The following is a 25,924-nucleotide window of genomic DNA, read 5'->3' on the forward strand; positions in this document are numbered from 1 at the left end:
GTGGCAGAACCAGAAACTAAACCTAGGTCTCCTGAGTCAGTGGCTTAATCCAGACACGAGTCTTCCTTCCTGTACATCTCAGCTTCCACTACCAATGAGGTAAGAAGTGTCAGTTTTGCATTTAGCTCTGATTTAGAAGTAAAAGGCCAAGTCCATTCCTGCTCACTGTAACTCTGCTGATTTCACAACTGCAGCAATAGAGTTAAATTAAGGAAGAATCTGAGCAAATGTAATTGGAGAACACAAATTCCACTGTGTGCCACTAATCTGAATGGACCACAAGTACATGCCACGAATGCTGATAGGGCCAGGTTTTTGATTTGGGCTTTTTTTTTTAATTGATATTGTCAATGGATTAAATTGAATATAAAAAGCAATTGCTTATTTAAAAGTCTTTTTTACATACCCAGATGATTACTTACAGAAAATTAAGGACTTGATTTTATCTGTCATCAATTTTATTCATATGCCGTTAGAGCCAGGAACTAGCATAAACTAAAAGAATTGAGTGGCTTTAAAAAAACACCCAAGAGTTTCTTCCAAGTCAGTGTTTAAAGCTGCTAAAGTTGACAATAAATTAATACCATAAAATGTTTTTGAAGATTAATAATTTGTAAAAAGCATTATCTAAAATTAGTCTGCAAGAGACATAATATTCTCCAAATTAAATCACTTGCACCTCAAGCACTAATAGTTCATTCATTGGCATTGCACTCATAAATTGTAAGTTAAATATTTCATACCAAAACTTAACTGATTAATAACCACATGTTGCAGTCTGTGGCTAGGATATCATTCTGTGAAATAATAGAAAAAGGTCCATTGCTGTTGATATAAACTCTGCAAGTCATTGTTTTATTCAGGAAATTGACTTATAAATAGCACATTTTGGCTTGCTCCTCTCATACAGTGTCTTTTATTGAAATTCTCTTTGTACAGATTTTATTTTGCTTGGTAATTCACTTTGTTCTGTCTGTTACTACCTGGAACCACTTAAATCCTACTTTCTGTATTTAATACAATCACTTTTTACTTATTAATTAACCCAGAGTATATATTAATACCTGTGGGAGCAAACAGCTGTGCATCTCTCTCTATCAGTGTTATAGAGGGCGAACAATTTATGAGTTTACCTTGTATAAGCTTTCTACAGGGTAAAACAGATTTATTTGGGGTTTGGACCCCGTTGAAAGTTGGGCATCTGAGTGTTAAAGACAGGAACACTTCTTAAGTTACTTTCAGTTAAATCTGCACTATGGGGTATGTGGTTCAGACCCTGGGTCTGTGTTGGAGCAGACGGGCGTGTCTGGCTCAACAAGACATGGTGCTGGAGTCCAAAGCTGGCAGAGAAAGTAGGGGCAGAAGTAGTCTTGGCACAACAGTTGGCAGCCCCAAGGAGGTTTCCGTGATCCAACCCATCACAGTATGTCAATGTTATCTCATCTGTAAAAGAGTTACCCTTCCATTACAACATTTAAATAAATATTTAAATAAATATTTGATCCACAAGATCTCCATTTGGGCACACTTGTGCATATAACAAGGAATTGCCCATTTCAGACAATTCCTTTAAACCTTTATGAGGTGCTACTGAATATGTTATAGATATGTTGATCATACTGTAACATCTTGCATTTTTTCAAACATTTCCCTACTACAGGAGAGCATCTGAGTAGATATTTTCCATAGGTAGCACTCTTAGTAGGTTAATTAACTTTTCCCTTTGTTTCTTTCCTAAGTTTTGGATGGTAGCAGACAGTACATTTTAATGCAATATCCAATTCTTTAAAATGGACAATCAATAAAGCGTGTGTAAGAAGCCAAGGCTATGAACATTCTTACTGCCTATCTGTAAACCATTAGACAGGTGCAGCCAAGGACATAATATATATGAATCACAAATTAGCAGTGTTACTATGGAGCACGAAGTATTCATTTAAATAGAGAGTTATTTAAACATGGACAAACTTTAATCATATTAAACACAACAGCATTATACCTGCACAGTGCTTTTCCATACACTACACTCTACTGAATGACATTAATTATAAAGTATGAAAGAGATCCCTATGGTACTCTTAGACCTTCTCACACCATTTCAGAATCCAATACCATTTATATTCCTGAAAATTAGGATGTAAAAAGAAAAGTCAAATTTAATCATCATTTAACTAACATTAAAATCAAGCTGCATAAACATCATTAATTCCACAAGGAGAGACTCCAGGTACAAGCAATGCAGCAAATAAAGACTTTAAAGCCAAAAATGACTAGTAATTGTGGAACAACAGGAAAAAATCTAGCTCAATTGACCTGAAAGCACCACTAGTCACACACAGCAATGCTGTAACTAACACAAATTCATTCATTATACTATAAACAACACACGTTTGTTTCATGAGAAGTGTCATTTATGACAAGAAAGACATTCGCACACAGTTTGTATTTACATAAGAAACAATTTCTAATGACAAAACAAAATCAACATCACTGGGAATATGAGGCTCAAACACTACAATAGGGATACCACTTTGGAATATGCTTAGACTGCTAATAAAGATTTTGAAAACGTTTTGGTGTTGACTTTTCTTTACAAAATCTTGATTGTTTAGAGTAAACAGGGTAATTGTAATCTTTGTTTACTTTGTACATGAATTGATAACATTCTGCCTTTGAACATTAACTCTGTTAAACAGAGAATCTGTAACATCTTTGAATGTTAACCCTGTTAGACAAGTTACCGATTATCCACGTATATTGCAGGGTTTTATCAAAATACAACGGGTACTATTGCATTTGACCTTGCAAGTAATTCCCCAACTGTAGCAAAGGTAAAAGAATCCTGGAATGAGTTGGCAGGTGGCTAACACAAACTGATTTTGTTTTAAATTGTAAATATAATTATAACCTCAAAATAACTGTACATACATTGATTAGACAAATCCTAGAAGGTAATATGCCTAGGGGAGAACTGGTCAGAAAGTGTCTCATCCCATCCCCCTACCCTTCCCTATGGGAAAAAAAATTGACAAATGAAAAAAAATTGATTTTATAGAAATTTTGCAGGGAAATTTTTGACTTTTTACTGAAAATGCCAGAAATCTGAAAAGTAAACATTCTTGGCTGAAAAGTTTTCCATTTTGAGGTTTTTAATTAAAAAAGTCAAAATTTTCCACACAAAAAAACTTCCTGAAAAAATTGTTAGTAAAATCCCAAAAACTTTTGGTTTGACATTTTTGTCAGAACACAGCAGAGGGAGAATAGAGAGAACCAAAAAAGGTTGTTCAGACCCTAACCCTAACCCTACCTTGCTCAGTGAAAAATGACCTCCCCTTAATTTCTTTTGGCATTTTCCAGTTTCTCAATGAAAAATTGGGAGGGTTTCTTGATTTTTTTCCTTCCTTTTTCCTCTATGTTGCCTCCCCCACTTTTCCAGGGGAGGAAAAGTGGTTGAGGAGGGGGAAAAGAAGGGGAAAGAGAAAGAGGGGAAATGGTTTGGTGTAGGTTCCGAATTTGGCCTATAGTCTGCTTATAGATTTTATGTTTAGAGCAGCCTTTCATGTTTTAAAGAAAAAACAACTGCATTTCTCCTAGAGAGTTTTTGTTCCAGATGTAGGAATTTTGCTTGCAGACATTATTTCTGCAATTAATACACCACTTGAGAAACAACAGATCTCTTCTCCTCCTTCACTTCAACAGGCATCAATAGAGTCAATCAACAGATCTTGCTCTTCAGAGGGATTGTCTTTAGACGCCCAGCTTAGCAAGAAAAATGTCTCTAAATCCACATTCATGTGTCCAGATGTAAAAGCCTACGAGGGAGATCATCCGTTTAGGGTTTTCAACAGGGCAGGAATGTGTTTGCTGGAGACTAGCCCCCTGCCACTTCAGATCTCTTCTCTACTTCTGCAGTCAGTCAGTCTGTTACCTGTGCTCTGCCTAGACTTCCCAAGTGATTTATTGAAAAGGAATTTGTCTTTTCTCTTCTCTCATTGCAGATTCGAGTGCATCCAAGAGCCTTACTGAATGACGTGGCTCACAATAACACTGAACTTCTTTGGGATGGCCACTGATATTAGAACAATAAAAACATACTGACACTACAACTGTTGGATGGAGAACGTGTGTGTTGGGTAGGAGGGTGGCACGGCAACTATGGGCACTGTGGGCGAATTCTGATTTTTGCAATCCCAGTGAAGTCAATTAAGCAGTGAAGTCACTGTGGATGTGGTTACCAGAATGTAGCTACAAAAAGCAAGATAAGGCTCTTTGTTCCTTTCCACCTTTTGAGATGATTAGAGATTGTAAACAAGAACACACACAGAACACAAGACCACAACGCAAAATTAGGAGCCGCTGCTGACCTCAATGAAGCAAAGAAAGAAATGGTAGAATAGTTAAGGTCACAGCAGGAGAGCAGAACTCTAAGGCATCAAAAGCTCCAGGCACTGTGAATTAGTTATGCTGCTAGAGTGGAAAAAGCCAACCTACAAGTTGCGAACTGGTGTGGTGAGAATAGTAGTATCCTTTGTGAACAGACCCATTCTGAAGCATATGGAGTTGTAACAAAAGCTGAAGCAGTCTGCCTGGGTAATATACTGAAGTGCAACATTTCCCATTTAAATTTAATACCCACAGGATTTTTTTTTTCAAAATATTTACACAGCTACAACATAAGCATAACTAACAACATCTGCAATAACATCAAATCTTTTACGTGTTTGAATAGTGTGGCCCAATGTAACAAATGAATAGAGCAGTTATTTAGAATACTATTGACATTTTAATTTCTACAATGCATGTTCAACTCCTTTTTAGTTTAGCTTGACATTTTCAATATTTTTTTTCCTTAAAGAAGTGACCAAACTACAGTTCTAATTTAGAAATTAGAGATTATCATATATCATTACCTCCAAGGCAGCCAATGAATGAAAGCAGGAACAACTGTTTCCACGGTGGAACCATCTTCAATTTCCAAAAGTTAGCAACTCTTATCCAGCCACTGTCTTCCACGCAAAGCCTTTAATCTGTTAAAACAATATATACACACACAAAGTGTGATCACAGGATTCAAATGAAAACCTTGTTTCCTTATGAAAGCAGTTTTTAATAATGGCAGATTGAGTCACTTAAATTCTTAGAAATTACTCTTTTCTATTTAGGGCTCAATCATGAGCCATAGAAGAGCACAAACCTACCATTAGAAGTGCAATATAGAACAGAGTTGATTGGAAATCAAGAAAAGCACATGGGCACGCATGTGAGTTTGTTCCTCCTCACGCTCATATAAATAGCATGCTAATATAAAAGCAATATAGATGCAATAAGGCCCCAATCCAGCCATGCAGTTAAGTATGTGCACAGTTCCAATCCCAGTTTGATTTAGTGGGACTACTTGTGCACAAAGTTCAGTGTGTGCTTTAGCTGCTTTGCTGGATTGGAGCCTAAAACTATACAGACAGATTACACAGGATGCAAAGAACAGCAGAGCTGCCCAGTTCCTGTCACAGGCTGATGGGGGATGTGCTCAGTTTTGGAGTTGGTTTGGGATTCTCTCTCCCCTGCAATTGGTCCCCGAGTCCTCCCCACTATTTCTCTCACCAGCTTCAGTCCCCCTGCCTCCCTGTTCCAGCCTTGACACCACCACCTCCAGTTCCAGTTTCTCTCTACTTTCCCTCCCAATCCCAGTCTAACCAGGATCCTTATCCCAGTTTACTCCTTTCCCTTCAAACCTCACCCTATACCCTGCTCTTGTGCCCAATACGTTTGAGTCAGGCAGATTTCACTGCCTGGGCTCCAGCAGGAGGAGATGTCACTGAGTACCCAGCAGAGAAAGCTCCCTTCTTTCGGTTCTAGTTACCAGCCACAACCCAGCCGAGAGTATCCAGGAATAGCAGTTACAGGGAAAGTCCCTCTGAACCCCCTGGGCTCAGGTATGCTCGGTCAATCTGTGGGAACGTTGCACGTGCAGTTTGGTCAGCAGTAGGAGCTGAGATAGGTTTGAATGGGCTCTGCAAGGATGCAATCCTCAGAGATTTCAGTTGTTAAACTCTAAGAACTTCTGCTGAGCATGTGCAACGGTGACTTTTTCCAAAGGCTGATAACTTGGCCATATCTGAGTGGATTTTCACAGGAACACCAAAAGGCATCTCCCTGATACAAAGGTGCCCTGACAATTTTCTGCTCTAAAGCATATGGCACTAGAGCATCTCAAAGGAAAAAAGAAAAGGAGTACTTGTGGCACCTTAGAGACTAACAAATTTATTAGAGCATAAGCTTTCGTGAGCTACAGCTCACTTCATCGGATGATCCGATGAAGTGAGCTGTAGCTCACGAAAGCTTATGCTCTAATAAATTTGTTAGTCTCTAAGGTGCCACAAGTACTCCTTTTCTTTTTGCGAATACAGACTAACACGGCTGCTACTCTGAAATCTCAAAGGAAAGTTTTCCAGCATATTTGTAAAGGGCAAAACAAAGTATTTTCCCCTATCCTTGTTCCCACAAACAGCTCAAACATTTTGGCTAAACTGTTCCAAGACAATTCGCCTGAGACAGACATCTGGCATGGGAAATTTCAATCTGAATGGTTAAAATTTGGCAAAGCTACATAATCAGCTGAAAATTTAAAGTAGGAAGTGTTGAACAACCTTAATAATATGCAGTGCTAACAGCCCCACCTATAATAAGCTTATATCCAAACAAACAACTCCCCAGCAAGAGTTGGATTCTGCACAAAGCCCCAGACAGACTTGTGGAACAATCACCCTCCCATTTATGATCCCTGCAGAGAACCTCCCCCGCCTTTCACAATTGCATAACATCCATGTGGCAACTACAGTGACTATCCACGTATCTATTCAGGGGACACCATCATAGGGCCTAATCACATCAGTCACACTATCAGAGGCTCGTTCACCTGCACATCTACCAATGTGATATATGCCATCATGTGCCAACAATGCCCCTCTGCCATGTACATTGGCCAAACTGGACAGTCTCTACGTAAAAGAATAAATGGACACAAATCAGATGTCAAGAATTATAACATTCAAAAACCAGTCGGAGAACACTTCAATCTCTCTGATCCCTCGATTACAGACCTAAAAGTGGCAATTCTTCAACAAAAAAAACCTTCAGAAACAGACTCCAATGAGAGACTGCTGAATTGGAATTAATTTGCAAACTATTTTTTGGGACTGGGAGTGGATGGGTTATTACACAAAGTAAAACTATTTCCCCTTGTTTATTCCCCCCACCCCGCACTGTTCTTCACACATTCTTGTCAACTGCTGGAAATGCCCCACCTTGATTATCACTACAAAAGGTTCCCTGCCCCTGCTCTCCTGCTGGTAATAGCTCACCTTTCCTGATCACTCTTTTTACAGTCTGTATGGTAACACCCATTGTTTCATGTTCTCTCAGTATATAAATCTCCCCACTGTATTTTCCACTGAATGCATCCGATGTAGCTCACGAAAGCTTATGCTCAAATAAATTTGTTAGTCTCTAAGGTGCCACAAGTCCTCCTTTTCTTTTTGCAGATACAGACTAACACGGCTGCTACTCTGAAACCAGTGATTGCTATGTAGTTCAGGCTAAATTCTCATGTTCTGACACTGAAAGCAACTTACTCCATGAGTTGTCCCAGTGACATTACATACAGAGCAAGGTGCTGCTCGACATGAATAAAGATACCAGAATGTTGTCCTATCTTAGGAAAATATTTAATGCATTTTCATTGTTTTTAAAACAATTTAGAAATTGGATGTTAGGAATGTTCCCAGCAGCTCTCTGTGAACCACCACTTATCCATGACCACAGTTTGAGAGCCACTGATCTAAACCATGGTAGGTACCATATGCAGGTTAGGCTAACAAATGAGGAAACAATTTACCACATGGAAAAGCCACTAACGTTTTAGGCCTTATGCTATGCTTCTCACTGTGGCATCTGAAAGCAGCCAGATAAATATTACAATCCCAGACAACTCTTTGTAAGACAAAAAAACCTAATAACTCTTTCTACCTCTGAAGCTACAAAATTAAAATCAGACGTAGGCACTGAAGATACCATATAAACAATCACAGACAGAGGTAATCAATTCCAGTATTAATATTTACAGTTTTAAAATCAAGAAAAGAATCTCCTTCAAAGAAGGAAAACCAAAACTTTGTTCTTTTGTTGCAACAATGTATTCATATTGTGTTTGCCTTTAAAGTATTCCCTAAATGCAATATATATGTTGACAAGCACATCCTTCCAGATGCCAAGCAAACTGAAAAACTGGTGACCAAATCACTAAATCCCAACCACGTCGCTGTAGGACTTCCTGTTCTTTTGTGGCAGATCCTTTTTGTACTTGTCATATACCATGACATACTATACTGAATTTATGCTAGGGAAGGCATACATAATATATTGAAACGCATTCCTAATTGTAATGACATGGAAGGAATTTGAAATTCAGAATGGGCAACAGCTCAAATGTTTGAGCTCACTTGACTTAGAGCAACCTCCAGTAAAAATGAGCAAAGGGATTAGGGTTTGCTTAAATTCTATTGATGTGACAGCTGCATGACAAGCATATATTTTTGTACAAGCCAAAACCCTGAAGCAATGTTGTGTGGCAAGAGAATTTACCACACATTTGACTATTTCTCCTGCCTCTGAAGGAAATCCCCGGCCCCATGATTAAGAAACAAATACCACTGGGAACATTAAGTTACAGAAGAACCCCCTCCGCACCAAAAACATGAGAACTACGAAGCACTCATGGAACTGTGCAGTGTACACTGCTGCTGCAGTGATTTTACACAAATGTATTGTAAAAAAGTGGACTAAATACCATTACGCACGTGACATTGTGGTGCAACGGCATTCACATAGGTTACCATGCTGTCATTGCATAGTAAGTTTGCAGCACACAAAAAGAGCTAAACAGTCAGTGGGTCTGATGTTGTGCGGGGTGAATGGGACTTCAGGCTGTTCAGCAACTGGCTGAGGTTCTAAGACAGTAAAATCAAACACAAGACAAGACACAGTGTATCTGGTTCCATGCGGGACATAGGGAGATTGAGGAGGAGGAGCAGGCAGGCAGGACTGCTCAAAGAGGTGCTTTTAAAAGTGGGATATTAAAGAGGACACCAAGTGTTTTGCAGGCAGAGAGAGGGAACTGTTTCAGGCACAGAAGAAGCAGAGTATTTTTGAGGAGGGGCAAAGCGATGAAGGGAACAGTAAAGCTAAAGGATTGGGAGAAGCATAGGGAGTGGAATGGCTGGAGAGGAGAGCTTAAGTCGGTGCTTCACAGCAGGGAAGTTGGACAGGAAAAAGTGACAGTAACCATAGTAAGAGGTGAGCAGAGCATGGAAAACAGGTTTTCAAGTAGGAAAGGGAAGGAAGATCTTCCAAAGAGGGAAACAGAATCAGCAAGCCCTGGGAGTGGGAAGGAGAGGGAAGGTTAAAGGTTACACAGCTTGTGCGAAAGGAAAAGATAATGGAGTTGTCAATGGAGATAAAGAAGGGAGAGACAAACATTTAATACTTCCTAGCTAATCTTTGGGGAGAGCTCATTTCCAGAGGTTTGGCTGGGTTGGACCATGTGGGGAGAGGGTGCAGGGTGAAGCTCTGGTAGGCGGAGCAGAGTCAAGGCCATGCTTTCTCCTCCAGCATACATATCAATGAGCCTGATTCCCTACTGCTACCTGGTGGCACCTCATCTGAGAGGTTAGAAAACAGAGCCCATCACAGCAGCAGTTCTGGCCGAGAGAAAGGAGTGATCAGCATAATGTTAGCCAAATGGGAGAGCAGGTGGCTAGCAAGCAAAGAAAAGGAAGGATGGGGATGCTTCCTGGTATGGAAACTTTATTTGTTTTGTAAATATGGTCAAGAGAAGGTCAAAGGAGACAAAGTGAACACTGTGGGTATGGGGTTCCTATTAGGGTGAGTGTAGGACAGAGGACAGGGAGATAGGAACAGAATTCATTTGGGCCCCACCGCTCAACATGAAAGCACTCACGTTTGCCCTGGAGGTTGAAGAACGCTATTAAGTCTGGCACATTTGAAATTAGGTCCACCATGCCAGCTGTCCTTGGGAGAGCATGTGATGTAAAAGCCCAAGAGGGAGCATGCAGGAGGTAGGACGCTGTGCCTTGCATCTGTCCTTGCTCCTAGCTGTGTTGCCAGTCAGATGAGAGATTCAAATTTACAAGAATCCTGAACTCGAAAACTCACTCCCCTGACAAAAGAACAGCGCCATGGAGAGAGTGGAGGGATAGTAAATGTGCCCATCAGCATACTGTTCATGTTAGCACACTGGGTTTTGTCCTTGCTGACTTGCTTAGCTGAAATAATACCCACGCTGGAGCCCAGACTTCTGGAGTGATGGGAGCTTTATACAGCATCAGCCAGTTTCTAATAAATCTTACAGGGATTATGACTGTGCCTTTCAACTTTAGCAACTTGCTTTTCCATTTAGCAACTGTGATTAGGGACAAATTCTTATGATGAAATAATTTTACTAGTCACGTACAATTATACACAAAAAAACCTCTGTGCTGTGGCACTTTTAACAAAGACTGGGAAAGGGAACTTGTACATAACTCAGAAATGGTTGCCTGGATTCTAGAACCTTTTTTAAATGCTTCTGGAAAGAGGAAAGCATGAAAACTGCATGACGTCCCAAAAGCATTGTTTTGAGGAAGTTAAACTGAAACTAGAGTTTTAGAAAGGATGTTCTAAACCTTGACTATAGTGCTGCTAGTGACCCATGAATATCTGTAGAAAGCATGCTAGCTTGTCAACTAATTAACCCTTTGGAGCTGAAATGAAATTGTCATGCTTTGCAGGGGTGGCCAACCTGAGCCTGAGAAGGAGCCAGAATTTACCAATGTACATTGCCAAAGAGCCACAGTAATACATCAAAAGAAAAGGAGTACTTGTGGCACCTTAGAGACTAACGAATTTATTTGAGCATAAGCAGATGAAATGAGCTATAGCTCACGAAAGCTTATGCTCAAATAAATTCGTTAGTCTCTAAGGTGCCACAAGTACTCCTTTTCTTTTTGTGAATACAGACTAACTCGGCTGCTACTCTGAAACCAGTAATACGTCAGCAACCCACCTCAGAACCTCCTGCCTGTGGCAGCCCTACCAATCAGCACCTCCCCCTCCCATCCCCGTGCCTTCTGCCCACCACAATCAGCTGTTTCAGTGTACAGGAGGCTCTGGGATGGAGGGGGGCAGGAGCAAGGGTGCAGCAGGCTCAGGGGAGGGGGCCTGGGGCAAGAGGCGGGGCCTAGGGCTGAGCAGTGGAAAATTGGCACCTGTAGCACCAGCCCCGGAGTCAGTGCCTATGAAAGGAGCCGCATATTCACTATTAAAGAGCCACATGCGGCTCCGGAGCTGATCATAGAATATCAGGGTTGGAAGAGACCTCAGGAGGTCATCTAGTCCAACCCATCTAGGACCAATTCCCAATTTTTGCCACAGATCCCTAAATGGCCCCTCAAGGATTGAACTCACAACCCTGGGTTTAGCAGGCCAATGCTCAAACCACTGAGCTACCCCTGGTTGGCCCCTGTTTTGTTTGGTCTGCCCAGAAGCATTTTTTTTTTAAGCTTGGCCATCTCTGTATTACCTAAAAGTTCACTTCTCTATGTTTCTGCTATTCAAAATGTTGCACTTAATATTGCAGCAAGGTACACTTTCCTGTCATATAATTGCACATCCATGTCTACTAAAAAAATAATTTCTTCATATGCATTCATTATACTGTATGTTTGCTTGCCTATTTCCCTTTAGCAATAATCTCCCAGTAAGATCTTTTGACAAATAATGAGACATCATGGTAAAAGTCTCTTGAAACTCCTCCTCCCTTTCACCAAAAACAGCAGTTTTCAAATTTAAACAGAGATTTCAAGAAAGGGCTAAGGGCTGCACTAAGGAGGCTGTGTTGGTGAGTATCCGAGTGTCCGTTGTGGGGACAGTTTGACCGTGTGCTTGATTGGTGGTTTGAAAACTATGAATTGGGAGTGCTTTGTTCCAGGTGAGCCCTGAGTGGGCCTGACTGTTATAAAAAGCCAGTCAGCTGCAAACCAGCTGAGCAGCGAACAGCAGAGAGGCTTAAAGAGGGAGTTTGCCAGCGGAGAGACCACTGAGGCGTACATCTTTCTGGCTTCTCCGAGTAGTTACTACAACTCCTGAGGAAGCTCGTAGAAGGAAGGTAACATGGATGGGGAGTGTTCAGCTGTTGTGACCTGCACTGGATGTGCCATGTTTGTCTTTCTTCCACAGGACAGAAGCGACTTTGTCTGTACAAAGTGCAAACTGGTCTCCATATTGGAAGAGAAGGATCAAGGTCTGGAGCAACAGGTATCGACCCTGCATTGCATAAAAGAAACTGAAGATTTCCTGGACAGACATTAGGATATGCTTCTACAGACACAACGTTCTGAAGATTCAGAGCAGGCTGCACTGCGGGGACAGGAGGACGGTGAAGAAATTTGGCAGCATGTGATTTCCAGAAGAAGAAAGGGGAGCGTTCATGTACCAGCAATGCAGATACAGGTGAGTAAGCGTCTTCATGTTCTCTCCACAGGTACTAATTAGGAGAGTGCACTAGATGATACATCTGAGCGAAGGGAACAGAAGGAGACTCTGCCGATTGTAAAGGCATGAGATGCACTGTCCTAGGGTTGGGGGTTCCACGACCACCGCTCCCAAGAGAAGGAGGCAGGTGGTGGTGGTCAGGGACTCTCTCCTCAGGGGGACTGAGTCATCTATCTGCCGCTGTGCCTGGGGAAAACCGAGAAGTCTGCTTGCCTGGAGCTAGGATTCACAATGTGACGGAGAGACTGCCAAGACTCATCAAGCCTTCAGATCGCTACCCCTTCCTGCTTCTCCAAGTGGGCAACAATGGTACTGCCAAGGATGACCTTGAGCAGATCACTGCAGACTACGTGGTTCTGGGAAGAAGGATAAAGGAGTTTGAGGTGCAAGTGGTCTTCTCGTCCATCCTCCCGATGGAAGGAAAAGGCCTGGGTAGAGACCATCAAATCGTGGAAGTCAACAAATGGCTATACAGGTGGTGTTGGAGAGAAGGCTTTGGATTCTTTGACCATGGGATAGTGTTCCAAGAAGGAGGAGTGCTAGGCAGAGACGGGCTCCACCTAACAAAGAGAGAGAAGAGCATCTTTGCAAGCAGGCTGGCTAACCTAGTGAGGAGGGCTTTAAACTAGGTTCACCAGGGGAAGACGACCAAAGCCCTGAGGTAAGTGGGATACCAGGAGGAAACACAAGCAGGACCGCACGAGAGGGGAGGGCTCCTGCCTCATACTGAGAAAGAGGGATGATCAGCGAGTTTTCTCAAGTGCCTATACACAAATGCAAGAAGCCTGGGAAACAAGCAGGGAGAACTGGAAGTCCTGGCACAGTCAAGGAATTATGATGTGATTGGAATAACAGAGACTTGGTGGGATAACTCACATGACCGGAGTACCGTCATGGATGGATATAAACTGTTCAGGAAGGACAGGCAGGGCAGAAAAGGTAGGGGAGTTGCACTGTATGTAAGAGAGCAGTATGACTGCTCAGAGCTCAAGTATGAAACTGCAGAAAAACCTGAGTGTCTCTGGATTAAGTTTAGAAGTGTGAGCAACAAGGGTGATGTCGTGGTGGGAGTCTGCTATAGACCACCGGATCAGGGGCATGAGGTGGACGAGGCTTTCTTCCGGCAACTCATGGAAGTTACTAGATCACAGGCCCTGGTTCTCATGGGAGACTTCAATCACCCTGATATCTGCTGGGAGAGCAATACAGCGGTGCACAGACAATGCAGGAAGTGTAGGGGACAATTTCCCGGTGCTAGTGCTGGAGGAACCAACTAGGGGCAGAGCTCTTCTTGACCTGCTGCTCACAAACCGGGAAGCATTAGTAGGGGAAGCAAAAGTGGATGGGAACCTGGGAGGCAGTGACCATTAGATGGTCGAGTTCAGGATCCTGACACAGGGAAGAAAGGAGAGAAGCAGAATACGGACCCTGGACTTCAGAAAAGAAGAGAGACTGACTCCCTCAGGGAACTGATGGGCAGGATCCCCTGGGAGAACAACATGAGGGGGAAAGGAGTCCAGGAGAGTTGGCTGTATTTTAAAGAATCCTTATTGAGGTTACAGGGACAAACCATCCCGATGCGTAGAAAGAATAGTAAATATGGCAGGCAACCAGCTTGGCTTAACAGTGAAATCCTTGCTGATCTTAAACACAAAAAAGAAGCTTACAAGAAGTGGAAGATTGGACAAATGACTAGGGAAGAGTATAAATATATTGCCCGGGCATGCAGGAGTGAAATCAGGAAGGCCAAATCATACTTGGAGTTGCAGCTAGCAAGAGATGTTAAGAGTAACAAGAAGGATTTCTTCAGGTATGTTAGCAACAAGAAAAAAGTCAAGGAAAGTGTGGGCCCCTTACTGAATGAGGGAGACAGAGGATGTGGAAAAAGCTAATGTACTCAATGTTTTTTTTGCCTCTGTCTTCACGAACAAGGTCAGTTCCCAGACTATTGGACTGGGCAGCACAGCATGGGGAGGAGGTGACCAGCCCACTGTGGAGAAAGAAGTGGTTTGGGACTGTTTAGAAAAGCTGGACAAGCACAAGTCCATGGGGCTGGATGTGCTGCATCCAAGAGTTCTAAAGGAGTTGGCGGTTGTGATTGCAAAGCCATTGGCCATTATCTTTGAAACTCATGGCGATCGGAGGAAGTCCGGACGACTGGAAAAAGGCTAATGTAGTGCCCATCTTTAAAAAAGGGGAGGAGGAGGATCCTGGGAACTACAGGCCAGTCTGCCTCACCTCAGTCCCTGGAAAAATCATGAAGCAGGTCCGCAAGGAATCAATTCTGAGGAGAGGAAAGCGATCAGGAACAGTCAGCATGGATTCACCAAGGGCAAGTCATGCCTGACTAATCTAATTGCCTTCTATGACAAGATAGCTGGCTCTGTGGATGAGGGGAAAGCAGTGGACGTGTTGTTCCTTGACTTTAGCAAAGCTTTTGACACAGTCTCCCACAGTATTCTTGCCTGCAAGTTAAAGAAGTATGGGCTGGATGAACCGACTATAAGGTGGATAAAAAGTTGGCTAGATTGTCTGGCTCAACGGGTAGTGATCAATGGCTCCATGTCTAGTTGGCAGCCGGTATCAAGCAGAGTGCCCCAAGGGTATGTCCTGGGGCCCGTTTTGTTCAATATTTTCATTAATGATCCGGAGGATGGTGTGGATTGCACCCTCAGCAAGTTTGCAGATAACTGGGAGGAGAGGTAGATACGCTGGAGGGTAGGGATCGGATACAGAGGGCCCTAGACAAATTAGAGTATTGGGCCAAAAGAAATCTGATGAGGTTCAACAAGGACAAGTGCAGAGTCCTGCACTTAGGACGGAAGAATCTCATGCACCGCTACAGACTAGTGACTGAATGGCTTGGCAGCAGTTCTGCAGAAAAGGATCTAGGGGTTACAGTGGATGAGAAGCTGTATATGAGTCAACATTGTGCCCTTGTTTCCCAGAAGGCCAATGGCATTTTGGGATGTACAAGTAGGGGCATTGCCAGCAGATCAAGGGACGTGATCGTTCCCCTCTATTTGACATTGGTGAGGCCTCATCTGGAGTACTGTGTCCAGTTTTGGGCCCCACACTACAAGAGGATGTGGAAAAATTGGAAAGAGTCCAGCGGAGAGCAACAAAAATTATTAGGGGACTGGAACACATGACTTATGAGCAAAAAAAGAAAAGGAGTACTTGTGGCACCTTAGAGACTAACAAATTTATTTGAGCATAAGCTTTCGTGAGCTACAGCTCACTTCTGTAGCTCACGAAAGCTTATGCTCAAATAAATTTGTTAGTCTCTAAGGTGCCACAAGTACTCCTTTTCTTTTTTGCGAATACAGACTAACATGGCTGCTACTCTGAAACATGACTTATGAGGAGAGGCTGAGGGAACTGGGATTGTTTAGTCTGCGGAAAAGAATGAGAGGGGATTTGATAGCTGTTTTCAACTACCTGAAAAGGGGGTTCCAAAGAGGATGGATCTAGACTGTTCTCAGTTGTAGCAGATAACAGAACAAGGAGTAATGGTCTCAAGATGCTGTGGGGGAGGTTTAGGTTGGATATTAGGAAAAACTTCTTCACTAGGAGGGTGGTGAAACACTGGAATGCGTTACCTAGGGAGGTGGTGGAATCTCCTTCCTTAGAAGTTTTTAAGGTCAAGCTTGACAAAGCCCTGGCTGGGATGATTTAGTTGGGAATTGGTCCTGCTTTGAGCAGGGGACTGGACTAGATGACCTCCTGAGGTCCCTTCCAATCCTGATATTCTGTGATTCCATGAAATCTGTGCTCTATTAAATTTGCCAAGTCAGTGCACTGTTCTGCATATTAAAGAGTTCTAGAAGCATGGACATCACATAGCCACTTTGTTCCTACAAACTAACATGTAACAACACTGTAGGCTGGATTAGACCTTTAGGAACAGCCCTGATCTGGAGGTAGTGCAGAACTACCCCACACAGAGGTTGCGTGGGGAAGGATTGTGCCTTTAAGGTCAAGGAGAGGTGTGCGGTATAACCTGCAGAATACATAACCCTATCTGACGGTCAGTGTGGAGGGAGGTGAGGCCCTCACTTCCTGTCATGACCAAAAAAACCCCAAAAAATAGACTCTCTTAAGCAGGAGGCATTAAGAAAGCAGCTACAATTACAACAACCAACTGGCTTCAATACAACTCATGTTCCAGCTTTGTCTTCCTTGTTTACCAGGGGCCACATCTTGTCTGGAACCCTGAACAGCACACAAGACCTCTTTCAGCCAAATGATATATAGCGTAAACATCATTACACCTCCCATGGGTCCCTTGTGCAGCTCTGGTCATCTCCAAGGCATAGAGAAGGAAACACCCTTGCACTTCTTTTAGGAGGGACTGCAACTGCCCATACGTGGGCCACATATGGATAAGGGTCAACAACAATCCAGCACTATTATGTGTCACATTAAAAAGTTATTCTCTTTTCTTCAGCTGAGTAGCAGACACCAATAAGGGAAGGAGAATATTCTAGAATGTATTTCAGTGCAAGTTTCACAAACTCTGGGCCAAATTCTACTCATTTAGGCCTGAGTAGGTCTATCGAGGAGTATGTCTAATGTACACCTGTTTGACTGCACAGAAACCACCTCTATTTGCTCTTCACTCCACAGTTCTCATTTAATGTTCCTGAAAAGTCAGCTAGGGAACAGCATTACCTTAAATGTCTTCTGTACATTACTTCAGAGGGGCGGGAAGTCTGGAAGTGACAGGACACTCCACTAGTCACAGCTGCAATTGTCCATCTCCCAAGCCTTATTTTGGTCTCCTGGCTTAACTTCACATCTGTCTGACCCTTATCATAATGATTCCCCTTCTTTGTCAATAACCAGAGTTTTAAAGATAGCAGGAGCCCAGAAGTGTTTGTTGTGTATTTGCTCTCAATCACTCTGTCCTGGCTTCCATGCTCTTTGCTGCTCCTCTCTAAGAAGAAGAAACATTCTGTCATAAAAAAATAAATCCCTATTGGTTGTTTTTCTTTTCTATTGTGTACACTTTCAATCCGAATTCTATTTCATGAGCAAACTCTAGGGAGCCATTTGCCCGAATAGCACACTTTAAAGAAGGTTTAGCATTAGTGCACCCGCAGGGCCAAATTCAAGTCAAAGAGCTTCACTGATGCTAACAGAAGCAGAATTTTGCTCAATACATCTTAGTGGGACACTGCTAGATAACAGTGTATCATGAAGGTGTTTCTGGACTTCTTCCCTGCCCACATCTGTCAACAAAATAGAGTCAGTTCTCAGAGATAATGCACATCATCCAAATTCAAACTGAAATAAGGGTTTATTCTTATTGCATTAAACTGAACGGAGTCTTGTATTTATTGTTTTAAATATGTTGGGGTATTTTCATTGGTACATGTTCAACTTAGCCCAGTTTTAACAGTGACTGTGTCACTCCAAGTACTGTTGGAGAGTCGTCTCCTTTCACCTACTATTGTTTCCTCTACTGGCATTTCATTTAATTTTGCTGAACAAGTATATGCCCACTGAAGCAGTGAAGTAAACCTGTCATTAAGATGCTACTGGAAATATTGTGCATGTAACTGACATTAATTTGTACAGCTGCATTTTTGAAGAAAGATGGGAGAATATTTATTAATAACTCTACTAAATCACAATAAGCAGTTATGGCCAAAACCAGTAAAAACAAGAATGTTCAGAATTACAGCTGAATCTCTGTTTCTAACTCTCTTCCATTATTAGCTTTTGCCGAGGTCGGAAATATGTGCATCATGTACTATACAATCTCTTCTGCAACAGCTAAAGGCAGGACGGGAAATTTGGACAGGCACTGCACTGAAATCAGTGTTGTATTTCAACGAGTAGTTCATAACCTCTTGGTTTTTGTCACAATCTTATTACCAAAATATTTTCTTGTGTGTTAATAGTGGTCATTTGCAGCTTCAGATTGTTCAAAACAAAGATTCCAGAATCGGGTCTAGGAATGAGTTTGAAATATGGTTTCATTTGACATGGAAAATTGGTTTGTAACATGACACTATACTAGGTGACTTACCAAAAGGAAAAAAAAATATCCACACACCTTCCCAGAGAAGTTCCTAATTTACAGGACAACTACTTTCTTGCTTTCTGGAGCTTGAAACTGTGATCTCTAAATGCTCAATAATCAGAAAGTAAATGAAGATAATCCAAAATGCACCCTTTTAAAGGAGATCTCATGAGTCATGAATTTGACTGTTAGCATTGGCCGTATTGAAGAGTGTAAACCAAGATTGTGTTTGGGAAGCTTATACACATAACAAAATAAGTCCTTTATGAACTTGATGACACTGTGGTGGCTTTTTCAATAGAAAAAGAAATAAATATATATCCCTCCAGCAGTGCTGTTGGTTCACATTTCGGTACACAGACACTCCCTATTTTCAGTTATCCAGGACAAAGGGGTGTATGTGGGTATGGGTGGAAGGGCAGTTAGTTTTATATTTAGAACTCATTTTTCTTTGTTAAAAGAAAGACAATGGGTCAGATCATCAGTCCCTGTGTGGCTGTGCTACTCTACCCTGAGTGGTGCAGAGCCAGCAGTCACCTGTATGTCCTACATTTCCATTGTCTCTGGGGCAGACGGCGTGTTGGAGGATAGGGCCAGCTATGTCCAGCCAGCAGAATGGTCCTTAGTGTGCCATTCCTTCTGAACCCCCCTTGGGCTCTTTTAAATTATGTCTGCCACTAGCTCAGCCCCAGGATTGGGGGAACAGAAAGGTGACAATTACCTTTCCCCTCCCAGGTCCTCCACAGAAAGCAGCTCTGCCAGAACAGGGGATGCACCACACTTGGTCTGCATATTTTTATTTAAAGGTTCAGGATTACAATAAGCTGGCTGCTCAGAAAATCTAAGTGCTCTAGTTTTGTGAAACATGTGGCACTATTCCAGTTCCGTGACACGATGTGCTATGAAAACTGTTTTCATCGTTATTCAATTACTTGTTCAAGGAATAGGAGCATCATCACCACCATGACACGGAGTTCACAGGTAATGTCTGAGATATTACACATAGGGAAAAATCACTTTTTCAATTACATACAGCATGATTACCCAGCTCATGACAAACAAGCAGTTTGCCTTAGGCTGCTAATTGATACAAGTTGAGGATTCTGAAAATTACAAAAGGTTGAGCTTCCTTCATCCTTAACAGGAAGAATAAATATGTTTGTAATTTAATGCTCCAGTAAACTACCAAAAACGAAAATTTGAGGTAGCCCAACATTAACCTGTAGAAGACACGAACTTTACCCGATAGTATGTCTTGGAAGTTGAATAATTTAACCAGATTTCTTCCTACAGCACCTGATGCAAGATGTACAGCAGACTTTGTAACCATGCAATAAGGTGATCTGCAGCAAATTATTAATCCTTTGCCCACTTCTAGCAGCTTCCAGGCAAGAATCTAAACCTGCTTTGCCAACATTAATGAATTAAGCCTCTCAAAACCCCTTTGTGAGGTAGGTAAATATTATTAGGCCAAACTACAGGTAGGTAAACAGACACACAGAGAGAAGAGTGATTTGTCCCATGTCACATAATCCACAATTCAGAAAAGCACTGAAGCAGATGTGGAACTTTAAGCATGTGCTGAAGTCCCACTAACATCAATAGAATTTCAGCGCACATTTAAGTGTTGTCCTAAATAGGGATGTTTTCCTGAATCACGGCCATAATGGGTCAGTGGCTTGCACTCAGGAGGTTCTTCAAGTCCCCTGCTTTATCCATTAGACTGCATTCCCTCCCTAGTCTTAGTAAGCTGTGTGCTATCAAACTACAGGTGTGGTTATCTTTGTGTTATTTAGAATAATGATGACACTCTCAGAAATCTCTTTTTTGGATGCTGCATCTGTGTATGCACAGACAGCTGTCAAGTACAATAGAAACAAAAAACTACATCTCAAACAACCTCTTCTCGCCTCCATGGGCTGGCTCTCTAACATCAGCATTCCATGATTATTCCAACATTGCACTTGAGGGATAACTTCATCTGTCATATATTTTTTAGAGTGTTGTGCGTAGGTCTGCCACTTCCATGATCTCTTTCCTCAGGGCTTTTACAATTTAGTATATAACCAGAACTGTCACGCTAACACACATTTCTCTCTTCAACCTGTCTTTTTTTTCCAGCTATTTTATCAGATAATTAACCTAATTTTTCCAAGAGCTACATGTGCAGCTGAAGACACACACAAAAACAGGCAGGCACAAGCCAGCCATGCAACAATTTCCAGAAACACTACCTCTGCAAAAAACTATTTTCAGATGCCAGATGCTTTTGGGTCTGGTGCTTTCAAGACTGATGCAAAACCATGTCCGTTCAAACCACATTTATCAAACTGCACGTCCCAGTTACCAGCTGGCAGGCAGCAGGTGTTAAAGAATTAAATTAAATGGCCAGACTCTACTTTCCTCACATCTTTGGTCCACTCTTTGCTTCTTGCCTGATGTCATACAGGATCTTCAGTACCCAGTGAACTTTTTGGGGTTCATTTTTGTCTGCCTTCTTGTCCAATAATTTTGCTATATCTTATTTCACTATCAGTAGGTTATTTTTAGGGCCCTATTCAGCCAGCCAGTCACACAGACAGACTTCCTACTGCCACCAAAGAGAATAGTATACAATGAGAGCAATCTGGAGTGTAAAATTCTGGCTCCACTGAAGTCAATGACAAAATGCCCATTGATTTCAATGGAGCCAAGACTTCACCTGTCTTCATTAGTGTTTAACTGGTTGAAAACTATCACAAGCAGTCACACAAAAATTCATTTTTATTTTTCTTCTCACTATTTGATTTTGCCCTGTATGTTGTTCACTGTTTATAGAATTCATGACATTTAGTTTGTTTACTTTTAAACCTATTCAGCATCTCTTCTCTTTTTTTCAAGTGATAATTTAATGCCATCTGCAGTACTTGGGCTCATTTTTTTCTATTTTAGCTACTTGATCAATGAACTCTCCCTTGACAATATCCAGCTGGGTTCTTTGAATGTTTGATAACCTTGCTCTTACTTTTTTATACCAGAATACAGGGTTCAATACCTGAATAACCTTTTTTTTCCCCCTTGTCACTTGATTTTCTGATCTGTCTGAAGAAATACCGGCTTGTGTTTAAATGTGATTTTAACATTTAACATTTTTTTTAAAAAGTATTTCTATAATTAATTCTTCCTGAGTCCCACTTTTATTTTGCTCTGCTCCTAAAAGATAGCCACTCCATAGAATCTAGTTTTTCCCTTCCTTCACCTAAGCTGAACTACATCCTGAAAAGCCAACGACCAGGCTGCTCATTTCTCTGATCTACTGTATCCTATGGAATCACTTTGTTCAGAAAGACTTTCAGAACCCACTGATTCCCAAAATGCTCTGTTTCTTAATACCCTTGTAGGTAAAGGGGAAACTGAAATCCTGGTGTCCCAGTCCAGGTTGTGTGGACAAGGAGAATTCTTGCTCCATAGATTGCTCTTCACCTTCTTCTAACCCTCAGGAACCCCATCAGCCCAAAACCCATATGCACATTGCACAAATTGATCTTGGCCAGTGGTGAGAATTAACCTATGTGGATTCTCACACTGTATCGTCTACAATCCTCCCCCCAATCTCAGTAAGGTTCACTATGAGGCAGACACAGCTGGAGGAGCATTAGGTAGCATAGCTGAACAGGGCCTCCTTGCAACTGACCCTAGATCCTGCTGACCTACTGAAGATTAGTGTCCGAGTCTGCTGCCATTTCCAAGTGGGAAAATGCTTACCACCAGCTGACAGACCTCACCAGGCTGCCATATTTGGATCCCAGGTCTAGATCCTGTGTGTTTCTAAGTCCACTAGATTTGAGCAGTACCCAGGCATGGTCTCTGGCTCTAGCCTCTGAGGCTCACTCCTGGAGTGCAGACACCCTGTCTGCTACTCCTTCTTGGAAGTGGAACCTGGCAATCGAGCTGCCATAGGCTCAAAGACCAGTGCTAACCTCCCCTCCCACCACCCCGAGCATCACACTTGTGGATACACTGGTTTACAGTTTATCCCTTCAGGGACATATAGTCCTGCCATGAGTGCAGGGGACTGGACCAGATGACCTCTCAAGGTCCCTTCCAGTCCTACAATTCTATGATATGTAACAGATAAACCAAGTCCCACAGAGGCTTTGCAATGCAACTTCTTGTATGCGTGCATGCACATACACACTCTCTTTATTCAGGGAAAGCATAGAAGACTTACTGATCCCTGCAAAAGTAACAAAACTACATGCAAAAAATTTGCTTGCCAATGGCTTCACCCTATGAGAGCCCCCTGAGTTTTGGGCAGGCTTTCCAGAGTCTTAAGACCCATCTCTCCTTCTTCCCAGTTTTGCCTTCTTGTTCTGATGGATAAACACAGACCTTCTATACATTTCCAGTCCCCTCTGTCATGTGATCCTCCTGGTCAGTCTCAAATTCCCCCTCAGGTGATGAAGGTTCCTCACACTGGGTAAGTCATTGTTTGGTTACCACACACCTTAAGTCCAAACTGGAAAAACAGGTTTCTTGCAGCTTGGACACCCTCTTTAGCATACCTACTGAACTGCCAGGGTGAACTCATTCCCTGTAAGCAAGCCTTCATGGCTGTGAATTATTCATCCTCTGTGAACACCTCTTGGAATGCCAGTCCTTTTGACTCCATCTTGGATAAGAGGGAAGGCACAGGACAGTCTTAGAACCCCATACTGCTCACAAAACCAAACGGACTTTGTAGTTTGATACAGATACACACAGATATACACTAAATTGTCACACTGTCACAGGCATAGGAATATATATTTTAGTGGGCTGCTACTGAGTGCAAAACACACTGATTAAGACAAGGAGAGAATATTTCTCATGCTTTTTGGGAAAGAGTCTAAAAGTAAATCTATGGTTGGGAATACTCTAAAGAAAAAGGAGAACCGTGGCATTACAACACGAGATGTGAACCAGTAGTAGAAAGTAAGAACATGGTTTTAGCTGGGAAAAGCTTACAAGAGTTAGAAATATTGTTGATTTTAGATGAATGAGAACTTGAACATAATTCTTGAAAGAGAAAATGAGAATGTGTCCTTTTGGAAGGAACTATTTCAGAATGTTAGAATAATTATTTTACGTGCACAGAAAAGCCAAGTTTAATTCTATTGCTATGTATTTCTCATAATTTTGGAGACAAGCAGATCCTCAGAATTTAGAAACATTCTTCTGAAAACACTAACAAAGGGCAAAAGGAAGAATTTTTGAGACTGATTTTTCTCTCAAAAATTAGCTGTCCAAAAGCCAAGACCCTTGTTTATTAATTATTTTGTACACTCTGAAAGGACTGCAATGTGGCAGACAGAGAGAGAATAAAAAGTTTGAGAGAAAGCGCAGAGGTTCAAGGTGAAATGGAATTTAGTTCAGGGTCTCAAGATATGACTTTGGGTGGCAAAAATAAGATCAAATACAAACTCAGCAGTTCCTCATAGTTGGGTTTTTATTTGATATATCAGATTTGGCTGATAAATTCAAGTTAAACTTTCATCTTGTACCGGAGGAATTTGTAGAGTCACTGAGTCTAAATTAATCAAAAACTCCAGGAACTCAAGAGAGCTACACAGAAGAAGAACTGATTTTTCTATATTGATCACAAATCACAAAGCAGAAAATAAATTGAGGGACTGACACTAGAGGTCAGCATGTCTTTGGCAAAGGAAAGAGATTATTAGAATCTCATCTTGGTAAATTATGAGATGAACTCACAGCCTAACGATAAAATGATATATACACAGGACAATTCAAGAATGAGACTCCATGACTGAATGCCAGGTGTCTGTCAGAAATTTGAAGCAGTAGATATTTATTTTTAGGTATGATGTTCTGAAAATTTCTCTGGCTAGAATAAATTGAAGTTTATTAAAAAAAAAAAAGAAGATTTACCTCTCCACGTTGCACCCCCTCCCCACTCCAACCACCTCTGAAAACACTAGGTCAAGGGGCAGATGGGGCTAGAGAAGTGATCTGGTTTGTAGAAGAAAAGCTTGGCAAATTAAACCAGCAATAATTAACTGTATGGTCTTTATTTTACAATATAAAATTTCTGCCCCTAATTCCAGCTTTCGTTCCATAAACTTTGCAAGATCCAACCTGACAATCGCAAGTCCTCTATTTTGGGGAGGCAACACATTTTAAATTGTCAATTCCAGATCATAGACCAATTGAAAGTTGAGGCATAGCCCACACCCCAACCAGTGGAGAATTATTCACACAATATTTTCTGCTGGTCTGTCCTCTCTAGTTTTAAGTGTCTCATATGATGCAGTCTCTATTCCCTCCCACAGTGTGATATTCCATGGTGTAACAGATCTCACTATTACAGCATTTTCTCTATATTCTGTATAGATTTTCAATTTCTTGATTTTATCAAGAAATTTCTATTTGTTATAGCTCCTTGCACCAACCTAAATAATTCCTTCTCCCTCCTTGCTATTTATACAAACGTTTGTAGACTTACCTTCTACTACCTTCAATTATCACTAACCCAAGTTATTCATACTGAGCCAGATTCTCAGCTGGCATACCTTGGAATGGCACCAACTGGCTCCAGTGCACTTAATTTTTTTAACACGTCTTTCTGAGCCAAATCCCTCTTCTTTCTATGGCTGTGATTTCCCCTAATTCTCTCTTCCTCTCCAAGAAGAGATTGCTTACCTAGTTTTGTTTTTATTAGTGGGAGAGGGTGGATTATGCTCACATTCTTTCCAGTGAATAGACAGTATTTTGGATCATAAAATGGACGTAAGTGAATTCTCGAAAGGTGGTTCTGTTGGTTGAAGGAAAATAGTTCATGTATATTTTCTAGTCCATGCATTAACATTTGTCCCTAAATAGGTATATCTGGAGATAAAGGTACTGAAGGTGTTTAAGATGGGAAAGACTTGAAAACGAACCAGTGGAAGAATTTTCAAAAGTACCACCGAATATTACAAAACTCACAAAGCTGCTACTGAAAGAAATGTAAATAGATCCCATGCAACTGAAACACAAAGGGACTCAATGACAATTAACCAAATATAATCTCAACAGATTGAGGAAGTCTACCACTAACAGTATACAAGGTAATATAATGGTTTACTCAAAAAAAAAAAAAAAAGCAGCGGGGGGGAGGAGAGGGAAGCTTTGCAGGGAAGAAATACTGGCTGCTCTGGTTCCTTTGGGGTCTCATTAGATCTTTACTCCACAGCCACATCACAGACTCGCTCATTAGCAGGCAGTCTTAGCAGGTAGCCATTATGGGGTTGCCTGTGGCTTACTCAG

General features: G+C 41.7%; 1 protein-coding gene across 4 annotated transcripts in view; it reads right to left on the reverse strand.

Moving 5' to 3' along the window:
* The window catches only part of LOC119859190 (contactin-3), a 253,218-nt gene that overhangs the window by 179,688 nt on the left and 47,606 nt on the right, over positions 1–25,924 (reverse strand). For all 4 annotated transcript variants that reach the window (XM_043518954.1, XM_038410988.2, XM_043518955.1 and 1 more), the window contains exon 2: positions 4,911–5,027. In XM_043518954.1, the coding sequence (XP_043374889.1) occupies positions 4,911–4,965 (55 nt within the window). In that variant the 5' untranslated portion in view covers positions 4,966–5,027. The remainder of the gene's footprint in view (positions 1–4,910; positions 5,028–25,924) is intronic.

This window comes from Dermochelys coriacea, chromosome 7 (assembly GCF_009764565.3).
Source record: "Dermochelys coriacea isolate rDerCor1 chromosome 7, rDerCor1.pri.v4, whole genome shotgun sequence".
Classification (NCBI taxonomy): domain Eukaryota; kingdom Metazoa; phylum Chordata; order Testudines; family Dermochelyidae; genus Dermochelys; species Dermochelys coriacea.